A 21163-nucleotide genomic window follows, 5' to 3' on the forward strand; every position below is an offset into this window, starting at 1 on the left:
GTAGCTGACTTTAGGAACCTGAATTCTAGATGAAAATAAAGAAAAAAATTTCCTTAGAAACTAAATGTTTAAAATATGTGAAAAGAGTAAAGTTGGGCTGTTAGGGTCTGTTGATCTGTTCTTCACTTACAAAGGGAATCTAGAAGCTTCAACTCTGAATTGAGCTCATCTGTTTAATATCACCATTGCCTTCTAGGTGTCCACTACAATGCAGATCAGCCATTATGATGAGTAATTTATTTTAGAGTTTTTTTAGTTTGATTAGTCTTCTCCAAAAGAGTAGAGCATGTTATTTGTCAAGTTTCACTAAATGAATAATAAAAATATTTTATTTTACATAATTACATATTCAATTTATCTCCTGTACATCCCATAACAAAAAGCAGTTTTATGGAACAAGATATTTTGCACCTACAGATCTAGACCTGCAGATATTTTTAATTTTTAGATGTGATGACCCCCCCACCCCCACCCCAGATTCAGTATACAGATGACCCTTGAACAATATAGGTTTGAACTGTGCTGGTTGGTTCTATTTATAAGACATTTTTCCCCCAATAAATATAGTATCTGTATTTTTGCTTTATAGATCTTTAAATTATCTAAGTGTGGAGAAAAAATTTGTGTCTGATTAGAGATCACAATCTGTGAAATCAGAAGAACTAGGGTTTGTGTCCGATTCTATCTGAACTGTTTTCTGCTTTCAGCCCTTGGGTGAGTCATTTGTCAATCCCTTTGTTTTTGAGGCAGAGATAGTGTGTGGATTTTCAACTGGGTGGGGATGGGCCCCCCTAACTCTCAGATTGTTCGGAGGTCAACTGTTTTATGGCCACTTTTAAAAGCAAAGATTCAAAGAATAAAATGCTGGTCACTAGAAAGCTACTTTTACTTTGTATGGAAGAAAACTGGGGAGACTTAGGAAGAAAGTTCATAAAGTTTTTGCCTCCTTTTTTTTTTAAAATGGGACCTGAATCTGTGCAGATATGTGTGTATATATATATGTGGGTATTTATATTTATATTTATTTATTATTGTATATTATATGTAAATATATACTAGTATTACATATTATATATAAATATATATACAGTAAGATAACAAAAACAAAACACAATAAAGCAAAACAAAGAAACAGAAACCCGAGATTTTTTGTGTGTTTGAAATGATAGGAACTATATATATTATTATTGGGCAAGAAACAAGAAAAACAGTGAGCTATAACAAAGATGCTCAGCTGAAATAAAAGGATCCTTAGGGAAATTAATTGATTTCAAGGCCAATAGCATGTACAAACCACCTATAGTAAAAGATTTTTATATTAAAATTCAATGATTTCTATATTATCTCTCCCAATACACAAATTTAAAAAAATAAAGTATAGCTAGATTGAATTTAGCTCTTTCCAATTGTGCAGATGATTGCATTTTTTACACCCATCAGAGATTTCTAGTGACTTGTTTGGCATGACATTAGTCATTCAAAATTTATGGCGACTTTCAATTAGTTTTTCTTCTTTCCTTTTTAATGAAAGCGGCATCTTCGGACAGAGTTTATCATCATTTTCATTTTATGCTGACTAACGGGAACAACAAAACCTATTTTCGCTGCAGTAACTGAAATGAGTGGTTACTAACACCCTAAAACAAAAGCTTCAGTGGCAGAATCGTATATCTCAAAGAAGATATCAGACATAATTTTATACAGGCACTTGCTGCAGCATACTGTTCTCTGTCATTCTAATTTACTTCCATGCTCATGAGCAAATTGGTAAAATGTACAGCCCTTTGGCATTCTCACTTCCAGAACAGGAGTTTGGTTTAAACATCTATCACTAAGAAACTATCAATTATAACCCACGTTGAGCCAGAAGAATGTGACATCAGTTTCTCAGCCACAACAAATATTTCAAGATTTTAGAAGACAACTGAGATAAACAAATACATAAGTTAGACTTTTTTGAGAAGTAAATAAGTCCTCAAAAAAATTGCTGATATATCCTCTTGAAGAGCAATATCAATGATTGAAATGTTTTCGTGTTTAAGTGTCCAGCTTACCTCAGTGAATCACCATGGCCTGGTTCACACTGATAAGAAGTAGCAATGGCAATTTAGGAAGGTGTCACCTTCTCAATAGTTATGAGATCTACCCATTTCTCTCTAGGTACTACTGACACCCTTCCCCAAGTGTAGGTCATTTACTGCAGTAACTTGCTCACAGGTGTCTTGGCTCCATTATCCCTAGAAGTCATTCTCCACACTATCTACCATTCACTCCCCTACTTCAAATCATTCAATCCAGAATCCCACTGACCCTGGAATTGTGCCAAAATAGTGAAAGCAAGTTCTGAGACCCACCACTAACTGGTCCCTTCCACCTTATGATTTTCCCTCACGTTCTCTGCCCCAGCCAGCCTTCTAGAACATCTTTTAGTTCCTTGAAACTGTCATCTTTAATCCTGGGCTCTGGTACTTCAACATGATGTCTGTTCTGACTGTAATGGTCTCTCAGCCTTGGTTAGCCATGGCTTCCATATCCTTTAAGCCTTGGCTTAGCTTGGTTGGTACCCTAAACCTGACATAAGGACTTGGAGCAGATGGTTTGTTTGGCAGGTGATCCTAGGAAGCATCAGCTAAAGTAAGCAGGGAAAGTGAGACAAGGAAAAGAGAAAAACAGTCACAGGTATGTTACTGGGTGTGTTGCCACTGTGGCCAGGTCTCCCCTTGGAGACTCTGTGGGAAACAGCAGGGAAAACATGCCTCAGAACATTTCACTGGAGGTCAGGAGGCTAGGACATTTATCCAGCAACTCCCATCTCCTGTTGATCAAAGGTTGCTCCCAGGGTCAACTGACTCCGCTCTTCCCCAGGGGCATCCTTGCCTTGCTTGCAGCTTCAGGCAGGAAGAAGAGACCCAGAACTTCAGCTAGGAAGTTGCTAGTATGTTAGAAAGTGCCTCCCACAGTTTCAGGTGAACTCAGGGAGGCGGAAGGGATATGGGGCAAAGTGTCCACAGGGACCACTAAGCGTCACACCCTCGGAGTCTTATCGTGACTTCTTAGCTCAAGTTATAGTTCGGACTGGGTTTCACCTAGCACTCTTTATATATACACGCAGACATAAAACGGTCGCCTGGGGTTCAGATCTAACTGCTTCAAAGTGAAACTAACTCAGCATCAGAGTCGTTAAGAATAGCCCAAGAGGGAAACTAAAATTTGAACCCGGGTTTGGAAGACAACGAAGGTAATGCTCTTAATCACTGAGATATTAACCATAAAGTGATAACAAGTGTCACATTTAAAGGCAAATTTTTGAACATTATTATCATCCTCCCTTAAAACACATACACACAGACACACGCACATTACTACAACATGAACAAAAGCGGTTAAGCACTAGAATTTCATGAGGCACTTTGAAGCTAAAATATTATATATTCGATATAATTACCCTTGGCTAATTGGATCATTGTGTTGTCTTAGTATGGTTTATAAAATAGACGTTGAGGGGGAGCTAAAGGGAAGTTTTATTTCTTCACTCATTTGTTCATCCAGTCAAAAATCATTTACTCAACACCTGTATATACCAGGCCCTAAATCAGAGCCAGAGCATCAAACAGTAAGCCCCGCCCAGTTTCTTCCTTCAAGCAGTTCAGAAGGTGGTGTGGGAGAGCATCACAGAAGGATAAGCAAATAGGGACTAGGCAGAGGCAGAGTAAGAACCTAGAGATGGCAGCACCTAACCTAGAGGAGATGGCACTGAAACTCTTTAAAAAGACCTACCAGAAGCTATGTGATTAATTCACATAAAAGCTGGGAGTGAGGGACAGCAGTCTAGAATAAAGAACAGGTTTCTAGCTGGGTGACCAGTGGACCATAATCCACCAACTGAGATGATGAATACTGGAAGAAGAGCTATTTCAGTTAGGTGTGAGAGGACTTGCTGTGTCACTAATTAATTATACATCCTTTAAGTACATAATAAAATTTTTTTTTAAGAAACCTTCAAATTGTACATGTAGCAAAGGACTCTTCCACAACCAGAAAGGCTAACAGAACCCTGCACATTGTCACAAAAAGGTACTGTAAACAAAAAGAAACATAATACTGAAATTTAGTTTACTTAATTGGCGTAATTACCGTACCTTGAACATTTTTCTATCTTGGATCTCATCCCATAAGAAATATAAAAGAGAAAAGGGTTTAGGAAAATTGTCATGTGAAGATATAGTAAATTAATTACCAATCTGGGCAAACAAATACAAAATAAAAACTCAGAAGGGAAACTGTAAAAAGGGTATGTGACATAAATAAGATCAACTGAATTCGCTAATGCCTTACATTCTGCAGAAAAGTTAACTATTTGAAAGGAGGCGTGTCATAATTTTGAGCCAAGCATAGGAAGTATCACACGGGGAATAAGTTTATGAAACACTGTTTGAAGACTTTGTAGAAGTCTATAAATAGATTTTAGGCGGTCTTTGCAAACTGATGGCAGGTACAGCCATATGTGACTGTGAGTTTTAAAACCAGATCATGACATGCCCCATGAAATCATGTTGGGAACAGACTATTAGAAGAAATTAGAACCAGACTCAAAGATTGCTAAGTGCAGCCACACCTCTTATTGTCTCTTTCACGTATTTTTCTTGTGCCTGTTGCTGTCTGGTTTCTGACTAAGTATTATGATCTCAGCTAATTCTTTTTTAATAACACAGGAATTATAATCCTATGTAAATGCAATTCCAGTTTAACTTGTTTGCCTGTTTCTCAGTGGTATTACAGAGATAAATTAATTAGTAAGTGCCCATAAGGCCTTGAAGACGGAAACCTCCTAATGAGAGATGAGAATCTGGAGTGGGCATTTATAATCCTAAAAGCTGTTTAAAATGTCTTTAATAAAAACTGCCTTTGTTTTAAGACAGCTCCTTATTTACAGTAATAAAACTACACTTTTTTGCTTCCCTCAGCCTTTATGGCATCTTTATAAGGTATAATTTTTTTTTTATTAAAAAAGGACTAAATTTTATTGACAAACTGCTGCAGACATTTTGACATTTTAATCTTCCAAGAATGAAATGGGAGGACGGTACAAATCCAGTTAGGACTTTAACTTATGTACAAAGTGGATTTTGATTCCTTTTTCATTCAGCTGCCATGTCCCTTTTTATATCATGCTAGTGTTGAGACATACTTGACTAACTACCTTGGGAACAGTTCAATATTGACAACTATCAACTTAGGAACATTATCAGCTTTTGGCCCCAATGTCCAAGTGAGCTTTTTTTCATGGAGTGTAGAATCTCAGATGGACAAAATATTTTGTCTTTTTCAATACATAAATTTTAATTATTAGTACTATTACTGAAAGGTTGTTTGTGACTAAAAAGTTCTGCATCAAATTCAATTCAGGTGGCCAGCTCCTCTCCCCAAATCAACCTGTTCAAAACCTACTTCCCACTAAGTATCTCTCAACACCGTATGTCTGGGGCTAGATTTCAAAACCCACACAATGAAAATGTCAATTTTACAAACCTGACTTTGTTGTTGTTTTTAAAATCAATTAACGTTAAAAATTGCATCAACTATTTAATTCATGAGGATCTTTCATATTAAAATTTAACCTTAAGATTCAACCGCCATGTGCTTTTTTAAAGGAAACATTCTTAGAGACGTCTGAGCTTACTTTTACATGGTGGCACCTGCTGCCATTAACGTTTGTGCTTTTAAATCTTACACGGCCCTGAATTTTGAAATGTGGCCTAGTTTGGGATTCTGCAACTACAGCTTTACGGGATGCCTCAAATCAAAACTAAGAGGAAGTTACCAAGCCTTAACTTCAGAACCTTTAAGCAAGCAACGTCACTTTTGAAACTAACAGGTTTTGTGGGTTTTTTTTTTTAACTCAACTTCTTTTTTATTATAAAAGGTACATTTCTGTTTATATTTAAACAACAAAGGAAAAAAGCACCTACACACTTAAAAAATTAATTCGATATTCCTAAATCTATTTTAACTCATTTTAAAATACTACATACAGAAGCCAGAATGCAGAGTTAAGAATGGAGTAATAAGCTGGGGAGAAGAAAGGGACCACGAAGAAAAACACTTAGACAATGACTTGTTTGTGGGTAAAGCAACAGGAATCCTGGGAGATACAAGAAATCAGTAACAACTTTGCTCATAACTGATATTTTCCCCTCATGTTTGTTTTTAATAGCATCCATATGGGTGTTCTCTGTATGCTCCCTTCACTGGCCTAGCTGGAGGGGCCTTCAGCGATGGCCTGGTCCCATTCCAGTCATCTTGGCCATATGCTTCATAAGAATCTTGAACCTCCCCACGTCCATAGTCATAATATTCTGAGTCCCCTTAGCTCTGGCTGTAGGAGCCTTCGTAGCCTTCGTAACTCTGTTCTGCATATGTATCATCGTATCCATATTCTTCGTATGTTTCTGGTGCAGTGGGTGGAGGCAAAGGTATTCTCTGGATGCCGGCTGGACTCTTGGTGCTGGAGCACCCCTCACAGCAGGTGGCGGGGGCACTCCTCGAGTCACAGTGGCACCTCTGGTGATGGCTCCTCTCACTGGTGTACCACGCACTAAAGCCCCCCCAGGTGGTCCAACACCACGGCCCCGTGGAACAGGTGGAGGAGGTGCCGCTCCCCGGCCTCTCACTGGCACTCCACGTCCGCGAGAGCGCTCTGGTGCTCCACTCAGGTAGGAAAGCTCTAGAAACTGCTCCTGGCAGATATCATCCATCGTATCTGGTACTAGAAACTTCTTGACTTCCTCCACAGCATGGGCCATAAGAGCATAAGCGTCATATGGGGATCCAAAGAATTCAATGAAGACATGCAGATCCATGTTCAAATGGGCGTATTTGGGGTCTCCACCTCTGCGCGGCTCCTCGTCCTTGGCTTTGCCTCTCACTGCGCTCTTGCCCAACACAGAAATCTCTGCACCAGTCTCTTCCTGCAGGCTTTTGATTGTATTCCCTTGTGGTCCAAGGATCTTCCCCGCAAAATTGAACTTGAGATACTGCTTGGCAGGTATCAGCACCCGCTCCTTCAGCTTCATGTCCCAGTGAGAAAATAAATCCAAGTAATGCTCCTCATCGTCCTTTTTTGAATCTCCTTTCTGAGTCTTCTCAGTTTCTGCCGTCTGCAACTGCATGGCGTGAGCGAAGGACGGGTCGAGCGAGTCCTTCTCGGCCTCGGGTTCGGGAAGGTACTTGTTCCCCGGCTGCATCCTGACGGAGGCGGTTGCTGGGGTGGGGTGGGGGGGCAGCAGCGGGGTCGGCGCCGGGCCGCCCACTGTCGCGCCGGGACCCGTGGCCGAGGGCGGCAGCAGCGCGGGCGGCTGCCGAGGCGGGCCTGACGCACTGAGGGCTGGGCACCTGAGGGTCCACGGTGCCGCGGCGTCCCGAGGGCCGGCTCACGCCTGCGGCGGGGTGGTCCCGGCGCTGCGCTGGGGAGGATGCGCGACCCAAGGGCTCCAGGAAGCCACGCGGCGGCGGCGGCAAAGGCCCCCGCGGCGGGGGGCGGGGGCGGGAGGGCGGGAGCGCCGGCGACCCAAGCCGACCCCAGTGAGCCAGCAAAAGAGAGCCTATAAGGTATAATCTTGATAAAAGCAGCTTGTGGGAAAAAAAATAGAAGTAACTCATCTTTTCACTAATTGCTGATCTCTCAAGTTCATGACAGCAAAGGGTCCAGAGAATGCAGGCAGTACCCAGTTATGTAAGAATGAATTCATGGGTTAATCATTAATTTCTATAAATACACTTTAACATTCTATTTTTAATCATGCAAATAATTTCATGTGTGAGGGGCATATGTTTGCACCTTGAGCCTGGCGAATAGATGGGATGATGATGATGACTGGCTAAGTGATATTTGTGCAATTTTTTCAAAGACAATTTCAAAAAGTAGACCAAATAAATTGGAGCTGTATCAGTTTCAGTTTATTTATGCCAAGTATTCACTTTGAGAGGAACTTCAAATTTTAAGGAAAAAATACCTTTTGGTTATTTACATGGATACTTCTAGTGGTCCTAGCTTTCATCTGAAATACCTGAATAAATTATCTTCTTTCCAGTAATATTTATATCTCTAATAAATAAAAATGATTGAATAATCATCCTTACTAGATAACTTTTTATAAGTAATTACGGATAAGTTTAATTTTTAATTGAGATGTGATAAAGTCTTCCATAATGCACAGAACAATTGACTTTCTTGAACCTGAATAAGGTCTACATAAAATTCATTCACCTGTAAATGCTTAAAATAGATTACTGCAACTTACTCCTTTGTTAACCATAAGACATATTTTACAATCTTCTTTTAGTGGAACTAGATGGAGCTTCATTTTTAAATTTTCAATGGTTCTTTCCTAATTTTTCAGTGATCTAGCATGGTTTTGGAGTCAGACTAGCGGTTACAACCCAGCTTTGGTACTGAGGAGCTGTGTGATCTCATAAATTCTTTAACCTCTTTAAGACATCATTTGCTCATCTGTAGTCAAGACATTTCTTCAAAGGGTTATTTAAAGGATCAAATGACGAGATGACACCTGGGCCTTCATAAGCACTGAGTCAAAGGAGTCAATGACAGTTAATATTATATTACGTACATGAAGATGTCTGGCAAAGCACTAGTTCCTTAAAACTAGTTTCCTAAACAAAAATAGCTCCCTATTTAATTCCTAATAAATAGATGGAAATGATTTGATATATTTTGTTTCTAACTCCAATGTAGACAAATTGCTTTTCTAATAGACTCATATCACAATAAGACATTATGTTCCTTAGCAATGTTATGATGTCCTCATTTTTGTTATATTAAAATAACCGTAATTACTGTATTCACTGGTGTTAGAACAGAATTAGCATTTAAGATGTGACATTATGCTAAGTATTTTGCCTGCATTTAGCAAGTATGAATGCTAAAATTAAAGGTGAAAGTATGACAAGAAACAGGATGGACAAAGTAGCTCCCAGAAAGATACTTGGATATTACAAAAGGAAAAACAGTGTTTACAGTGAAGAACTCGAATCTGGCAGACATCACCTTAAGCAGGTGATCAAAGTTAACATCACCAGTAAGGAGCGACGCAGACATCAGGTACCTCCTGACGTGATGCACAAAGAAGAACAAAAACACCATTCCTGGGATATTCGTGCCAAAAACAGAGACCTGTGTTTACTCATGAAGGAGCAGCAGACAAACCCGAAATCAGGATCATTGTACAAGTACGGGGTTTGACAGATAAATGCAATGTGGGTCCTGGATTGGATTCTGATTAGGAAAAAGGATACTTTGGGGACAATTAGCAAAATACGAATAAGGCCTGTAGATTAAAGAGTATCGAACCAACGTTAATTTCTTGGTATTGATAATTGTGCCATGAGTATGTAAGGTTTAATATTTGGGGATGCTAGGTGAAAGCTATATGGGAACTCTTTCAATCATTTTTGCCTGCTTTTTATAAGCCTGAAATTATTTTGAAACAAAACTTTACAAAAAAGGACATACAGTGAGTTCAAACCACTAGAAGCAGTGGAGCCAGGATGCCAATCCAAAGAGGCTTGACTTCAAAACGCTTATGGTTTGACTATTTATCCTTCTATCTTCCTTCTTCTGTACAGACGATCTTTTCCCCACCTTATCAGACCTTCCTTAAGTGTGTTTCTTACCTACACTCTTAACATTGTCAGTGATTTCGTGTTTTTGTTCTCGGTAGACATAATTTTCTTTACAATGTAATAATAATGAAACACAGCTAGAAAACTCTCAGGTGCCTGAGGCAAAGCCACACACAAAAAAGAAAACTGGAGGAAAGTTACAGAGCTGTCCTCTCAGATGCAATGCACCGGATCCTGGGGACGAGGCTCACAGGGCCAGGCTGGGTGGAGCCAGTCTGAGCCCCACGCCACTGTGGTCTGACGGCAACAAGGCGGGGCCCTTCTCACCGGAGGATGGGCGCAGCCTCAACAAACTTCTTTTTGCACATCTGAGGATCTGATGCTTCCATTTCTTATCCTCCAAGGATGGATCCAGGGGCCAATCTTCTAAACTTACGGAACAATTTTTTTTTAAATAATTCTTAATGGTAATTGCCTTTCACTGGTTTATTCGCCTATTTAGCAAATATATTCACTTATAAAAGTAACACAAAGCGAAAGATAGTACAGTGATATAAATATGAGTATATACACGAATGTGTATGGAGATACAGATATAGAGAAATTTAAATCATCGCGTTTTTATGACAAGCTACCATTAAAGAGAGAAAATGAACTCTGGAGAGGCATTTACATGAGGACACCACCAGTGAAAGCTTCTTTCGATGTACCCTAAATTAAGATCCTGTTTCCAGGCCGTAAATGGGCTGAGAATATTCCAGAAACAAAATAGCTGCTGTGGGCAGGATAATTCAAAACACTGTTATCATGTAGGAGTTTTTTTTATAAAATGCAGTGTTAACCAACTCTCACACTTGGGGAGGAGCGAACAGGACATGGATCATTAATCCAGTGACTGAAAACACTGGAAACCTAATTAAAAGATCAAAATGTTCATGGAAAGGGGCTAATCAATATGCAAATATGCAGGCAAGGGACTGGCTTCTTTTAGAAATAAAGCCCATCAATTGCATTGATTTTCCAAGTTAGAAATTCTAACTGCTTCAGCACTTTTTTCTTAACAGAACTGAGAACTTAATTAACCCTGCATATTGAATGACACTCTGCATTGGGACTGTTCATAAATTAGAAAACAACATGTAAACATTTTTCAGGTACCTGACGCTTGCTCGTATGAACTGGAGATTAAGTGAACTATCATCCTAACTTTCGACCTCTCACACTGCTCGCTTTCCAGCAACACTGGGCTCACGGTAGCTAGCCTATACTTGCATGCTTTGAGACTTTTTCAAATTAGTTACATGAATACCATTCATGCAGAGTTCAGAGCATAAGACTGTTCAAGGGCACAAGAAAGTAAAACAGGATTTCATAAGGAAGCCCTTGGAGGGTAGGTAGGGAGAGGGGAGACCTAGAAGAATTCACTTCTGAATTTCTCACACTGCTCGGGAAGCGAGGCAGTGAATTCTACCAGGCTTCTTAAACCGAAGTCTACACGGCGATCACTTCGGGTTCTTGTTCAAGTTCAGATTCTGATTCGGTAGGTCTGGAGGGGAAAGGGGCTAAAATTCTGCCTTTCTAACAAGCTCCCAGTTCTGCTGTGACTGCTCCAGGGTCAGGCTTTATGTCATATAAATGGTCTTTGAGACTCAAAAACAGTGCTGCAAGGAAGCTCTGACATGCGTGAAATGGGTTAAAAGGATAAACAGACTTGATTCTGGATAACATCTTCTCACTTCCCTGGTAGCACTCATTTGACCTGACATTTTCCATTTAAGGAAGTAAAGGATGGAGGTGCCTCCTAGCTGAGCACCTTTAAAGCCATGGTTTGCAAAACCTCTTTGCAGCCCCAGTACACCTGTGGGCAATGACCCTGTGGTTACTTCCTTGACCGGGGATCCTCACACAGGGCAGAGCAGGAGAAGCTTTCCTATGAGCTTCTCCTTTACAGTCTGAAAAGGCCCTCCCTTGCCTCAGTTGATTGTCATCTATCCTCCCTTCTTTCCTGTCACTGGAAAATGACTGTTTTCAAGGTAAAATGTTTGCATGAAGATGTTTAATATCAGTCTTAACAGACATCTGTAACACGGTGCCAGCCTCTGCCCTAAGCACTGTACAGATGTTGTCATTCCATTCTAATGATGACCTTAGAAAGCAGGTACTATGATCATTCTCATTTTACAGCTGAGGAAAGCGATTAAGAGAGAGTAACGGACACACTTTGAGTCCCCCAGCTTGTAGTTGGCAACAGCAGGGACTCACATCCAGGCAGCCTGCTTCTCAGTTCCCGTGTTTTCAACACTCTATCAAGCTGCCCCTCAACTGTAAATCACTGCCCAGCTTGAACTGGATTGCTTCCTTAAAACAGGTTTTTGATGAATCAAACCTGAGTTACTTTATAGAGACAGCACTGGGCATGTGCAAGACCGAAATCCATGTCTCCAGGCTGATCCCAGAACCAAGAATCTTCAGTTGATAAAAGTCAAATAGAAGTGTTGCCCCTGGGGCCCTTTAAGAAATGAGACATCCTCTGATAAGGAAAATTCAGCTTCCAGCAGCGCAAGTACTTTGAAACTAGCCAGTCAGCTTCCGAGTTTGAAATTTCCCTAACCCCTTAAAATTCGCTGCAACCTTGGATCTGAGAGATGGATTTGAGCCCCGCCTCCTGTCTCCTTGCCAGTCAACCTAGCAATAAAGCTCCCTCCTTTCTCAAACACCGGGTTTCACGGTATTGGCTTCTATGCATGTCAGGCAGGGAGCCCTTGCTGGTAACAAGGTGTTAAAATTTAGAATTCAGTGCAGGCAGAGTTCATCAGAAGGGTGACTAAATAATTCAGAACTTGACTACAGACCGAAATGAGAATTTACGACAACTCCAATTTTAACTCTTCATCCTCCTCTGCTAACATTTCATCTTTTTTTTTTTAATCTTTTTACTTGGAAATCATTACAAATTAAAAGTTACAAGAATAAGGCCAAGAGCCTCTACATTATTTATGCAGATTCACTAATTCTTAACATTTTGCCACAGTGGCCAACTTCTGGGTTTTTCAAAAGTCAAGAAAACTGAAGCCTCCTGACACAGCTTCCGAGAGCTGCCCCTTTAGGACACCCTACCGGTACGGTATCCACAGCGTGCCCTGCAGGGATCAGGACCCAGGTGCCCAAACTCAGCCTGTTCATCGGGGTGAACCTTACTTGGCATCTCTTCTCAGGTGGTGGCGGCATGATGTGAAATTCCTGGCAATCCATCACTAATTGTGAGTGGCTAAAAGTGTTCCTCTTCTGGTCCCAATGGCATTGGGCCAGAGCACCTTCAGGCAAGAAAGAGACGCCCACTTTCTGGGGCTGGAATTCCAGGCACCGCAGAAGTTCAGATGGGAAGGCAATTTATAAAAACAAACCCTGCGAGATCCTGACCATTTTGCCTAGAGTAACCATCCACCACCTAAGTCACAGGCTATAATTTAGGAAGAAGAATCAGACAAAAATAAAGATATTGAAAATAGGTATAAAAATATTTTTTAAGAGATACTAAAATACTAACTTGTCCAGGAAATCTCAATCCTGAAATGTCTTAAGTCTCTTATCTTCTATAATTTAAGTTTTTTCACAAGAATTACGCTTACTTGCTTTTAGTTGGATTCACTCTTAAGGAGCATTATAGTCCATCTATATTTTGCTAACTTTTCTGTGCTACAAAACATTTTCCTTGCAAAAAAGCCCTGTGAAAGCTTTATCATTGAATAACTTCAGGATGAGAATATGTTTTGCAGTCATGTTATGTAAAATTAACCTTGTTAAGTCTTCATGGGGTCCTAGAGAGATCTCAGAAAAGATGATCAAAAATAGGTCACAGAAGAGAATCTAGGATGAAAGAAAGGAGTAAATTTACTCCACCTGAGACATGGCTGCACGTCTGCGGGGTCCCTTTTTAGCAGCCCTTAAGATTATAAAAGATTAATGTAAAACCTTCCAAAAGGGTTTCACAGAAACCTCAAGTATTCACCTCACTTGTAACTTTAAAAAGCCGAGTAGATATTTATCTATCTAGGATTATTTCACAGCCATCATTGGTAACAGAGAATGTATGATCACCTCCTAGGACTCTAACTTAACGTCAAGAACATTCCCTATCCTGTGCCAAAGACACAATAAGGAGAAATGAGATTCAACTGAACTGAAATACGATGAACTCAAGCATGAGTTTTAAAACAGAAGGTATGTTCTTGCTTTCAAAAACGAAGGTTTGTAATATAGGTAAAAATTGAACACTGTATTCATAAGGCTGCTGTCTTCAAGAATTTCCAAAGCCCCTTCGATGTCTAAAATATTAAATGGGAAAGTTTAACCTGTGTTGTTAATGCTATTGGTGGAAGAGTGAATGGATCTTCCCATGTCCACTAGCTTTGAGGCAGGTGGTCCAGCTCTCTTGCCTGGCACGCAGAACTCAGTTACTCTGATTGCATATGCACTTTGTGGAATGGAACAAAAGAAGGCTTTGTTTTCCATAAAAGGCCCTCAAATAATACTTTCTTCAAGACAAAGGGAATTACTCTCAAAATTGATAAATGACATCAGGATGATGATGATGATGATGATGATAATATAAATTAAACCAAAATGAAACTCTAGAGACATACGCATGTAACAACTCATCCCCATCTGTTATTAACCTAGAGGGAAATCCTGTGAATGAAGACAAGTAAGGCCAGGTTGGTGAACTGTGTACATCTCACTTGAAATGAAACAACTCACAAGACAGAATGCAGCAAGTTTATTCAACCAGTCAAAACTAAAAATAAATAAAAGCAACTTATGGTTGGACACTGTGAACAGGACTCAGGCAGAAATGTGTGGTCTGGATAATAGCCTAATAGAGATAGCAAATTAAATTGTCTTTTGAGTTAATCATTTAGAAAAATAAGCAGTCATCAACAGATTTTTCTGATGCACAGAAAAAAAATGAAATTGTGCAACATGAGAAAAAATGGACTAAAGTCACCACAGGCATCCAAACATCAACATTATGCAGATGTAAGACTGATGGGAATGCTAGTTGAAATGATGTTATTTTTCTGGGGGGGGGGAAAAAAACTCCAGAAAACCTAATTTTTGTTTAATGAAAGTTTCTATGTATATTCAAGTAGTCTGAGGATCCCCACGGAGACCAGTCCAGTTTTTAAAATTTAAAACAGTCTGCCATCCACAATCATACAGGGTTCATCAAAAATCTTACCTGCTTTGTGACAGAGAGATAGGAGAACAGGATTTCATTTCATTTTGCTGGTGTTTCTTATATGAAGAATCAATCTTTTTACCAACATAATTGTTTTTTTAAAAGCCAGCGTGTATCTGGCAAAAAGCACATTGGCAATTTCTTGGCAAAAAGTTATATAGAAATGTAATACAGATATAAACATACAGATACATTTCTATCTATCTGTAGAGAAAGATGCTTGTAGATTACTTAGAAATTAACTTATTTGGGGGTTGCTGGTTTTTGTTGTAAAGAATTAGGACTCTCAAACAACAGTGCCTCACTATCTCATTGTTGTTTGACATTTTCAGTGTCCTTTCGTATCTATTTCATTTTCATTCTTCAAACAGCACTGGAGGATGGTCAAGGCAGGCATTTTTTGCCTTTGTCCCAGGTTATAAAATTGAGGTGCAGAAAGGCCAGAACCTGAGAACATGAGCTTCGGAGCCCAGGTCTCATAACTTCTGTAACCCTAGATGCCTTCCACGGGGACCGTGGTGCTTCTCCAGAAGTTGTGAATCAGAACTTCATCAACTGTGGTTTCATAAGGCAAAATGATTCTTCATCACTCCTTTCCATCATAATTTCAGGGAAATAATCCTACTTGCCCCAGCGCCTCCTCTCCCTGGTCCCTGCTGAAAGGCAAGGAGGGCAGGTCCAATTCTCTGAGCCCTGCTGGGTTGAGCCAGAGGCCAAGAGAGGTACCAAGTCATGGGTGGCTGTGCCCACATGCCGGTGCACCTGGTCTCCAGCCATGCCCCGGGCTCAGAAGGGGCAAGAGGCATACAGTGGAGCAGGTGGCTTGAGGCCCTCTTGGGGTCTAGGGCTTTGGGTGCTATGAAAGCACCTGTCCCTGTGGAGGGTTCTCTCTCTGGTTCTCCCTCTGGTCCCCTAGCCTGGTCCTCTGGCCAGTGTCCCTTCTGTTGTGCTCATTTATAAACTATGTGTATTTACACAGACCTGCCTGCTTTGATCTGGCTGTTGAATCAGACTGTGTGCCAACCATAAACAATATGGATCTAAAAGTATAGAAGAAAATCTCAAAATTGTGGAATTTGAAGGTCCTCATAGAAGGAAAGAAAGAAGTCCAAACTGGTTCCTAGGTTTGTAGTTAGAAACTTCCAGATCTGCAGCTTGATAACCAGGGGACTTTGAATAAGGAACAAAACCCCCAAAGTATCAGTATTTGAATGTAAGGTGCCCGGCTCATTGCTTGTCATATGATAGGGACTGACACATATTTTTCACTTTTCTTTATCTGTGAAGATGACCTCCTTTCTTTAAAGTGTTCAACTGTGACACTAGGTTTTAACATCTGTTTTTATGGCAAACATGATTTAAGAAATGTTATTTAAACCAAAAAGAACAATGAGATTTAAATAGAAAAGGGACTATGGGGAGATGTGAAGGAACATGTAATCAAATTACTGCATACATATATAATACAAATACTAATCATTTTAGTTTACATTCTAAAAGGAAATAGATAGCCATGTGTTTTGGCATGTGAAAAAAATGTGAATTAAATGACCTCTAAGTCTTACTCTGCTCTGAAGGTACGACATTATCGTGAATGGGAGAAAACAGAAAACTCTTCCTCTCTTTCCACATTCCTCCTTTTCTAGAATATTAATCTAAGATTCCAAAATATTGTTTAGATCACATTTATAAATGCTGGTGGCCAAGGGGAAAATATTTCTTTAAAAAATTATGTTTCCAGGTCAGGCACTCCTGTGCCTTCCTCTGATCCAGTCTGAAGGGAAGGGAAGCTGCATCTTCAGGAAATCCAGTCCTCAGCTCTCTCACTCCATTTCCTGTTTGCCCAGCGCTGGATTAGTTGCCCAACTGCCCCCTGAGGCTGCCAAATCGTTTCTCTTTTTTGTCTGATTTGTTGACAGGATGGTATGCAAATTACATCACTTGGTGATAAGATTTAAGCAACTCCCCTCTTCCCTTAGGGCTTAAACTTAGATCCTGTTTCCAGTCAACCTACTGGAGAGCTTTTCATCAAAGATTATGATTATGATATCAGGAACCTAATCAATAAAGTGGATCACTGTTTCCCGTTTGCCATTCTCCCTCGTGGTTAAGCGTCTCAACATGGCAGGGGAGAGCAGCTGTGGCTGGGTGCCATGTCACGTGTGCGGAGATGGGTGGGAAGGGGGTACATGTGGGCATTACTGAGCCCCTGGCCATAACACCACCCCAACACTGCAATTCTGTCATCACCTCTGAAAACCTGGTTCTACTTCAAGGGTAATAGAAATGGAGCCAAGAGAACAAGGCAGGATTGGAAAGGTGGGGAGGCCAAACAAAGCAATACTAAAACATGGGTCACTCTCTACAATTTGCAAATCTTCAAACTAATATTTAACAGTCATACTTATGCAAGAATGTGGAAAAATATTTTAAAATATTTTAGTAAGTAAATGTATAGGTTCCAAGATGTAAAACTTTCTTAAATGAAGGAATCCAAGGGGCAATTTTTTCCCTAAAAAAGGAATTAAGGAATATTATCAGTTCTAGTGTTGTAAATCACAGTTGTGTACCTGGATGTGCATGCGGTGTGTGTGTGTGTGCATGTGTGTCTTGGTGGTGGTGACAGGGAAAGCGGGTACAGGACCAATCTCTCACACTAGGAAATGTTTAATAATGGCTTCGATTCTTATGGAAAAACAGTGGCAGAGCAGTTAAAGGCTTCAACCAGTCATATGTATTTAAAAATCAATGCATGGAGCACCGGGTAAGTTATTCCAGTCTTTCCATTTGAATTTAAGCCAACTTGTGGTGTTGCAAGCAACAAACAATGTCACTCTCACAATCACAATAAGAAAAAGAAATGGATCATTTATAGCATCATAAATTTTCTTGAGACTATCAGAGAGCTGTTACAAGGCAAGCAAGCAAACCCTATTCCAAAGAGAATATGTCTTTCCTGAGGGAAGAGAGAACACACGAGCTGCTTCCCCTTTGGAAGAGCACCAGACACAGCGTAAGAAGAAATCCGCTAACGTTTTAACTGATGGAATTCTTTCTTTGCCTAGAGGTTTCATCCACAGTGGCCAACACAAGATGGACCACTTCATAGAATCTCCATGTGGATACACCAGTGTTCAAACTGTTACAAAGTGTATTTTATAATACTAGGCACTTTCATATAGTGGGAAGATGGTCAAATGCAATAAATTCCTAATAGATATGGTCCTAATCTAGCCTTCCTCATTTTCTCTTCTTGTGAAGATCTGTTCTAAAACACTGAATCATTTTCGAATCTGTCACCTTCTCTGAGATTGCTTGAATATGGAAGAAAAGAGATGATGGAATTCAGTCAGGATAGGTGGCCACTTTGTTTCCTTCTCTGCTTCACTGAACCATCATGGTGAACTATAATTTCCATTTTAACTGTTAGAAGTTGACCTCCTGATATAGGAACATCTACTTCTATACTGTGAAAGCTGTTGGCCGAAATTTTTGAAATTTTACATTTATCAAATCAATGCCTCTCTAAATCACATCAGTCATTACTCTATTAGTTTTATCTTTGTAATAGTAACAGTGATAGCACTTGAAAGGTTAAAGTTATTTTGTTTTTTGAATCTAAAAAAGAACATGGTACAAATGAACTTATTTACAAACAGAAATAGACTCAGATATAGAAAACAAACTATAGTTACCAAAGGGGAAAGAGGTGGTGGGAGGGAAAAATTAGGAGTTTGGGATTAACAGATACACACTACTATATATAAAATAGATTTAGACATATATAAATATGTAACAAGGATCTACTTATAGCACCAGGAACTATATTTAACATCTTGTAATAACCTATAATGGAAAAGAATCTGAAAAAGAATATATATATGTATATGTATTATGTATAACTGAATCACTTTGCTGTACACCTGAAACTAACACATTGTAAAGCAATTATACTTCAATAAAAATAAAAATTAAAAAAACCAATATGGTACTAGCAGAAAAAAAAAAAAGTTATTTTGTTGTCCCTTTAGGTTGCTACACTGAACAAGACATGGCTTCACTGATAGTCAGATCACCACTATAATCCATGGCAGCAAAACTAAATTTCTTTTTAAAATGTTAAATCAGGCATCGTCTTTGATAAAACGATTATCAGAGAACATTCTGAGAACCAAGTGTGATAATTTTTACACACATTTTGAATGGGGGATTGACTGCCTAGGTTAACATCTGAGTTAAACCGCTTACTAGCAGGAGACCCTTAGATCGGTTACTTGATTTTTCCAAGATTCAGTTCTCTTATCCGCAATAGCTAGCTGCAGAAAACGGCAATTATATTTAAATCATAGAATTGTTGGGAAGGTTGAAAAAGCTAATACATGTAAGCATTCAACCTGACACATAGATCAGGATATCAGTGACCACGTAAGGTGAGTGACGCCTGTATCAACATCCTCTGTCATCCCCACTGTGCCTCACACTAGTTAAATTATTTAAGGAACCACAGTTGGTAAATGATGAGACCAGGCTTAAAATATGCTTGAATTCTTCTAGATTTAATTCTTTTATTTCAAACTTCTTCATTTAAATCCATATTTTGGTCTACGTGTGTTATCTGAATCATAAATGTTTCTGGTTAAGTCTTTTTCAGACCAAGAGTAACATACTCATGTAAAATGGGAGACAGTAAACTCATGTAATTTTTTTAAAAAGTTCTCTAAATGCATGGATTGCAAGAAAACTGAGAATCATCCAAGATAAATCTCAACTTTGAACTGAATACGTAGCTCAATTCATCGTATCTACTGGAGAAATTAATGGTTAACGTATTTAATTCATTAATGGTTACATTTAACAGTGGCTTCTGAAAAGAACTCTTTTTATTTTCTGTAATATCTTATATGCAATTATCAATCTAAATTGCAAGTGCAGAACTAAGTATACTTGAAAGTTGATCGTAACAATGTTAATAGGTTAATAAAGATAAAAGTTTTTTCACAGCAGAAAGAAAAAAAGAAACTTAAAACGTCAGAGCACTTACTGCAGCTTGCCGGTGAGTGTTGGACAGTATCCCGTGAATCTTCACTTTGTCCTTTTCCATTTGGTCTATGTTCACCCACAAATCCCGGCTGGCAGAATCAGATGGACCATATATCCGAGATATATAGTAATTATGATCTGTGTCCTCCTGTAATGAAAGAGAATACTGCCCGTCAAGAACACAGACAGCACGGATGGCCTTTGAGCAAATTGTGCTAAGTGAAATAAATCAGACAGAGAACGATAAATACTGTATGGTATCATGCACATGTGCCGTCTGAGAAAGCGGAACTCATGGAAACAGAGAGTGCAATGGGGGGTTCCAGGGGCTGGAAGCGGGTGATGTGGGGAGACGTTAGTCAAAGGGCACAAGCAGGAAGAATGTAAAAACATCATCAAGCCTGAGTAATACATGATAGTGATGATATTCAATTTTTCAATGAATGGTATAAAAAGGTGATTTTGAAGAAAATATTCAATGCGTTTAAGTTAAAAACTATGTTTTTTCTCCCTATCGCTAGTATTTTTATAGAGTTCAGCAACACTGAGGTCAGATGTAGTCTTTAGGCGGATTACGTAACATTTATCGTGTTGCCAAATTCTCATATACTTGCCAAATAGACATTTTCTTTAAAAGATAGAGTTCAGTATAACTGTTGCAATCAAAATATCTAAAATGACTGTGTTATTTCCTTTAACCCTTACATCTCTGTAATTAAGACATCGTCCTGAAGTTAACGTGAAGAATTAAGAGTAACATTATGCTCAACAATGGATTAGCTGCAAAAATATCCATTTTTTGATCTAATTACAATTACCGATATGGCTATGTGAACATACACCTTTATTTTCATGTAAATCACAGCTGCTCAAAACAACATCATATCTTTGAAAACACTGAAAGCTAAAGCTTTTTGACTTCTATAGCACAAGCTTGCCAAGTTGTCATGGCAACCTTTATTCAACGAGGAGGACAACTTATTGTTTACATAGGAATTTAGAGACAGAAACTGTTAAATTCCTGCGAGAGATGTTTGGCTCAGTTATTCAGGAAAGCCATAACATAGATATCTCAAAAATAATGACAGCTTAGCACCACTAAATTATTCAAACCACATCTTGTCCTTTATAGGAGGAATGGTACTTAAAGCTCTATCAAGAGCCACTTCAGGCACAAAGATTTCCCTATTTTGCTCAAAAGGAAACTATTTCTAACATCATAGAAAATAAAATAAAACACTACTG

General features: G+C 39.3%; 1 protein-coding gene and 1 pseudogene across 2 annotated transcripts in view; both read right to left on the reverse strand.

Annotated features, from left to right (window-relative positions):
• The window catches only part of PLXDC2 (plexin domain containing 2), a 347388-nt gene that overhangs the window by 164228 nt on the left and 161997 nt on the right, over nucleotides 1-21163 (reverse strand). For both annotated transcript variants that reach the window (XM_072955332.1, XM_072955331.1), the window contains exon 3: nucleotides 19920-20066. In XM_072955332.1, the coding sequence (XP_072811433.1) occupies nucleotides 19920-20066 (147 nt within the window). The remainder of the gene's footprint in view (nucleotides 1-19919; nucleotides 20067-21163) is intronic.
• Nucleotides 6095-7259, reverse strand: LOC102544688 (KH domain-containing, RNA-binding, signal transduction-associated protein 1 pseudogene; annotated as a pseudogene).

Source organism: Vicugna pacos, chromosome 35 (assembly GCF_048564905.1).
Source record: "Vicugna pacos chromosome 35, VicPac4, whole genome shotgun sequence".
NCBI classification, from domain to species: domain Eukaryota; kingdom Metazoa; phylum Chordata; class Mammalia; order Artiodactyla; family Camelidae; genus Vicugna; species Vicugna pacos.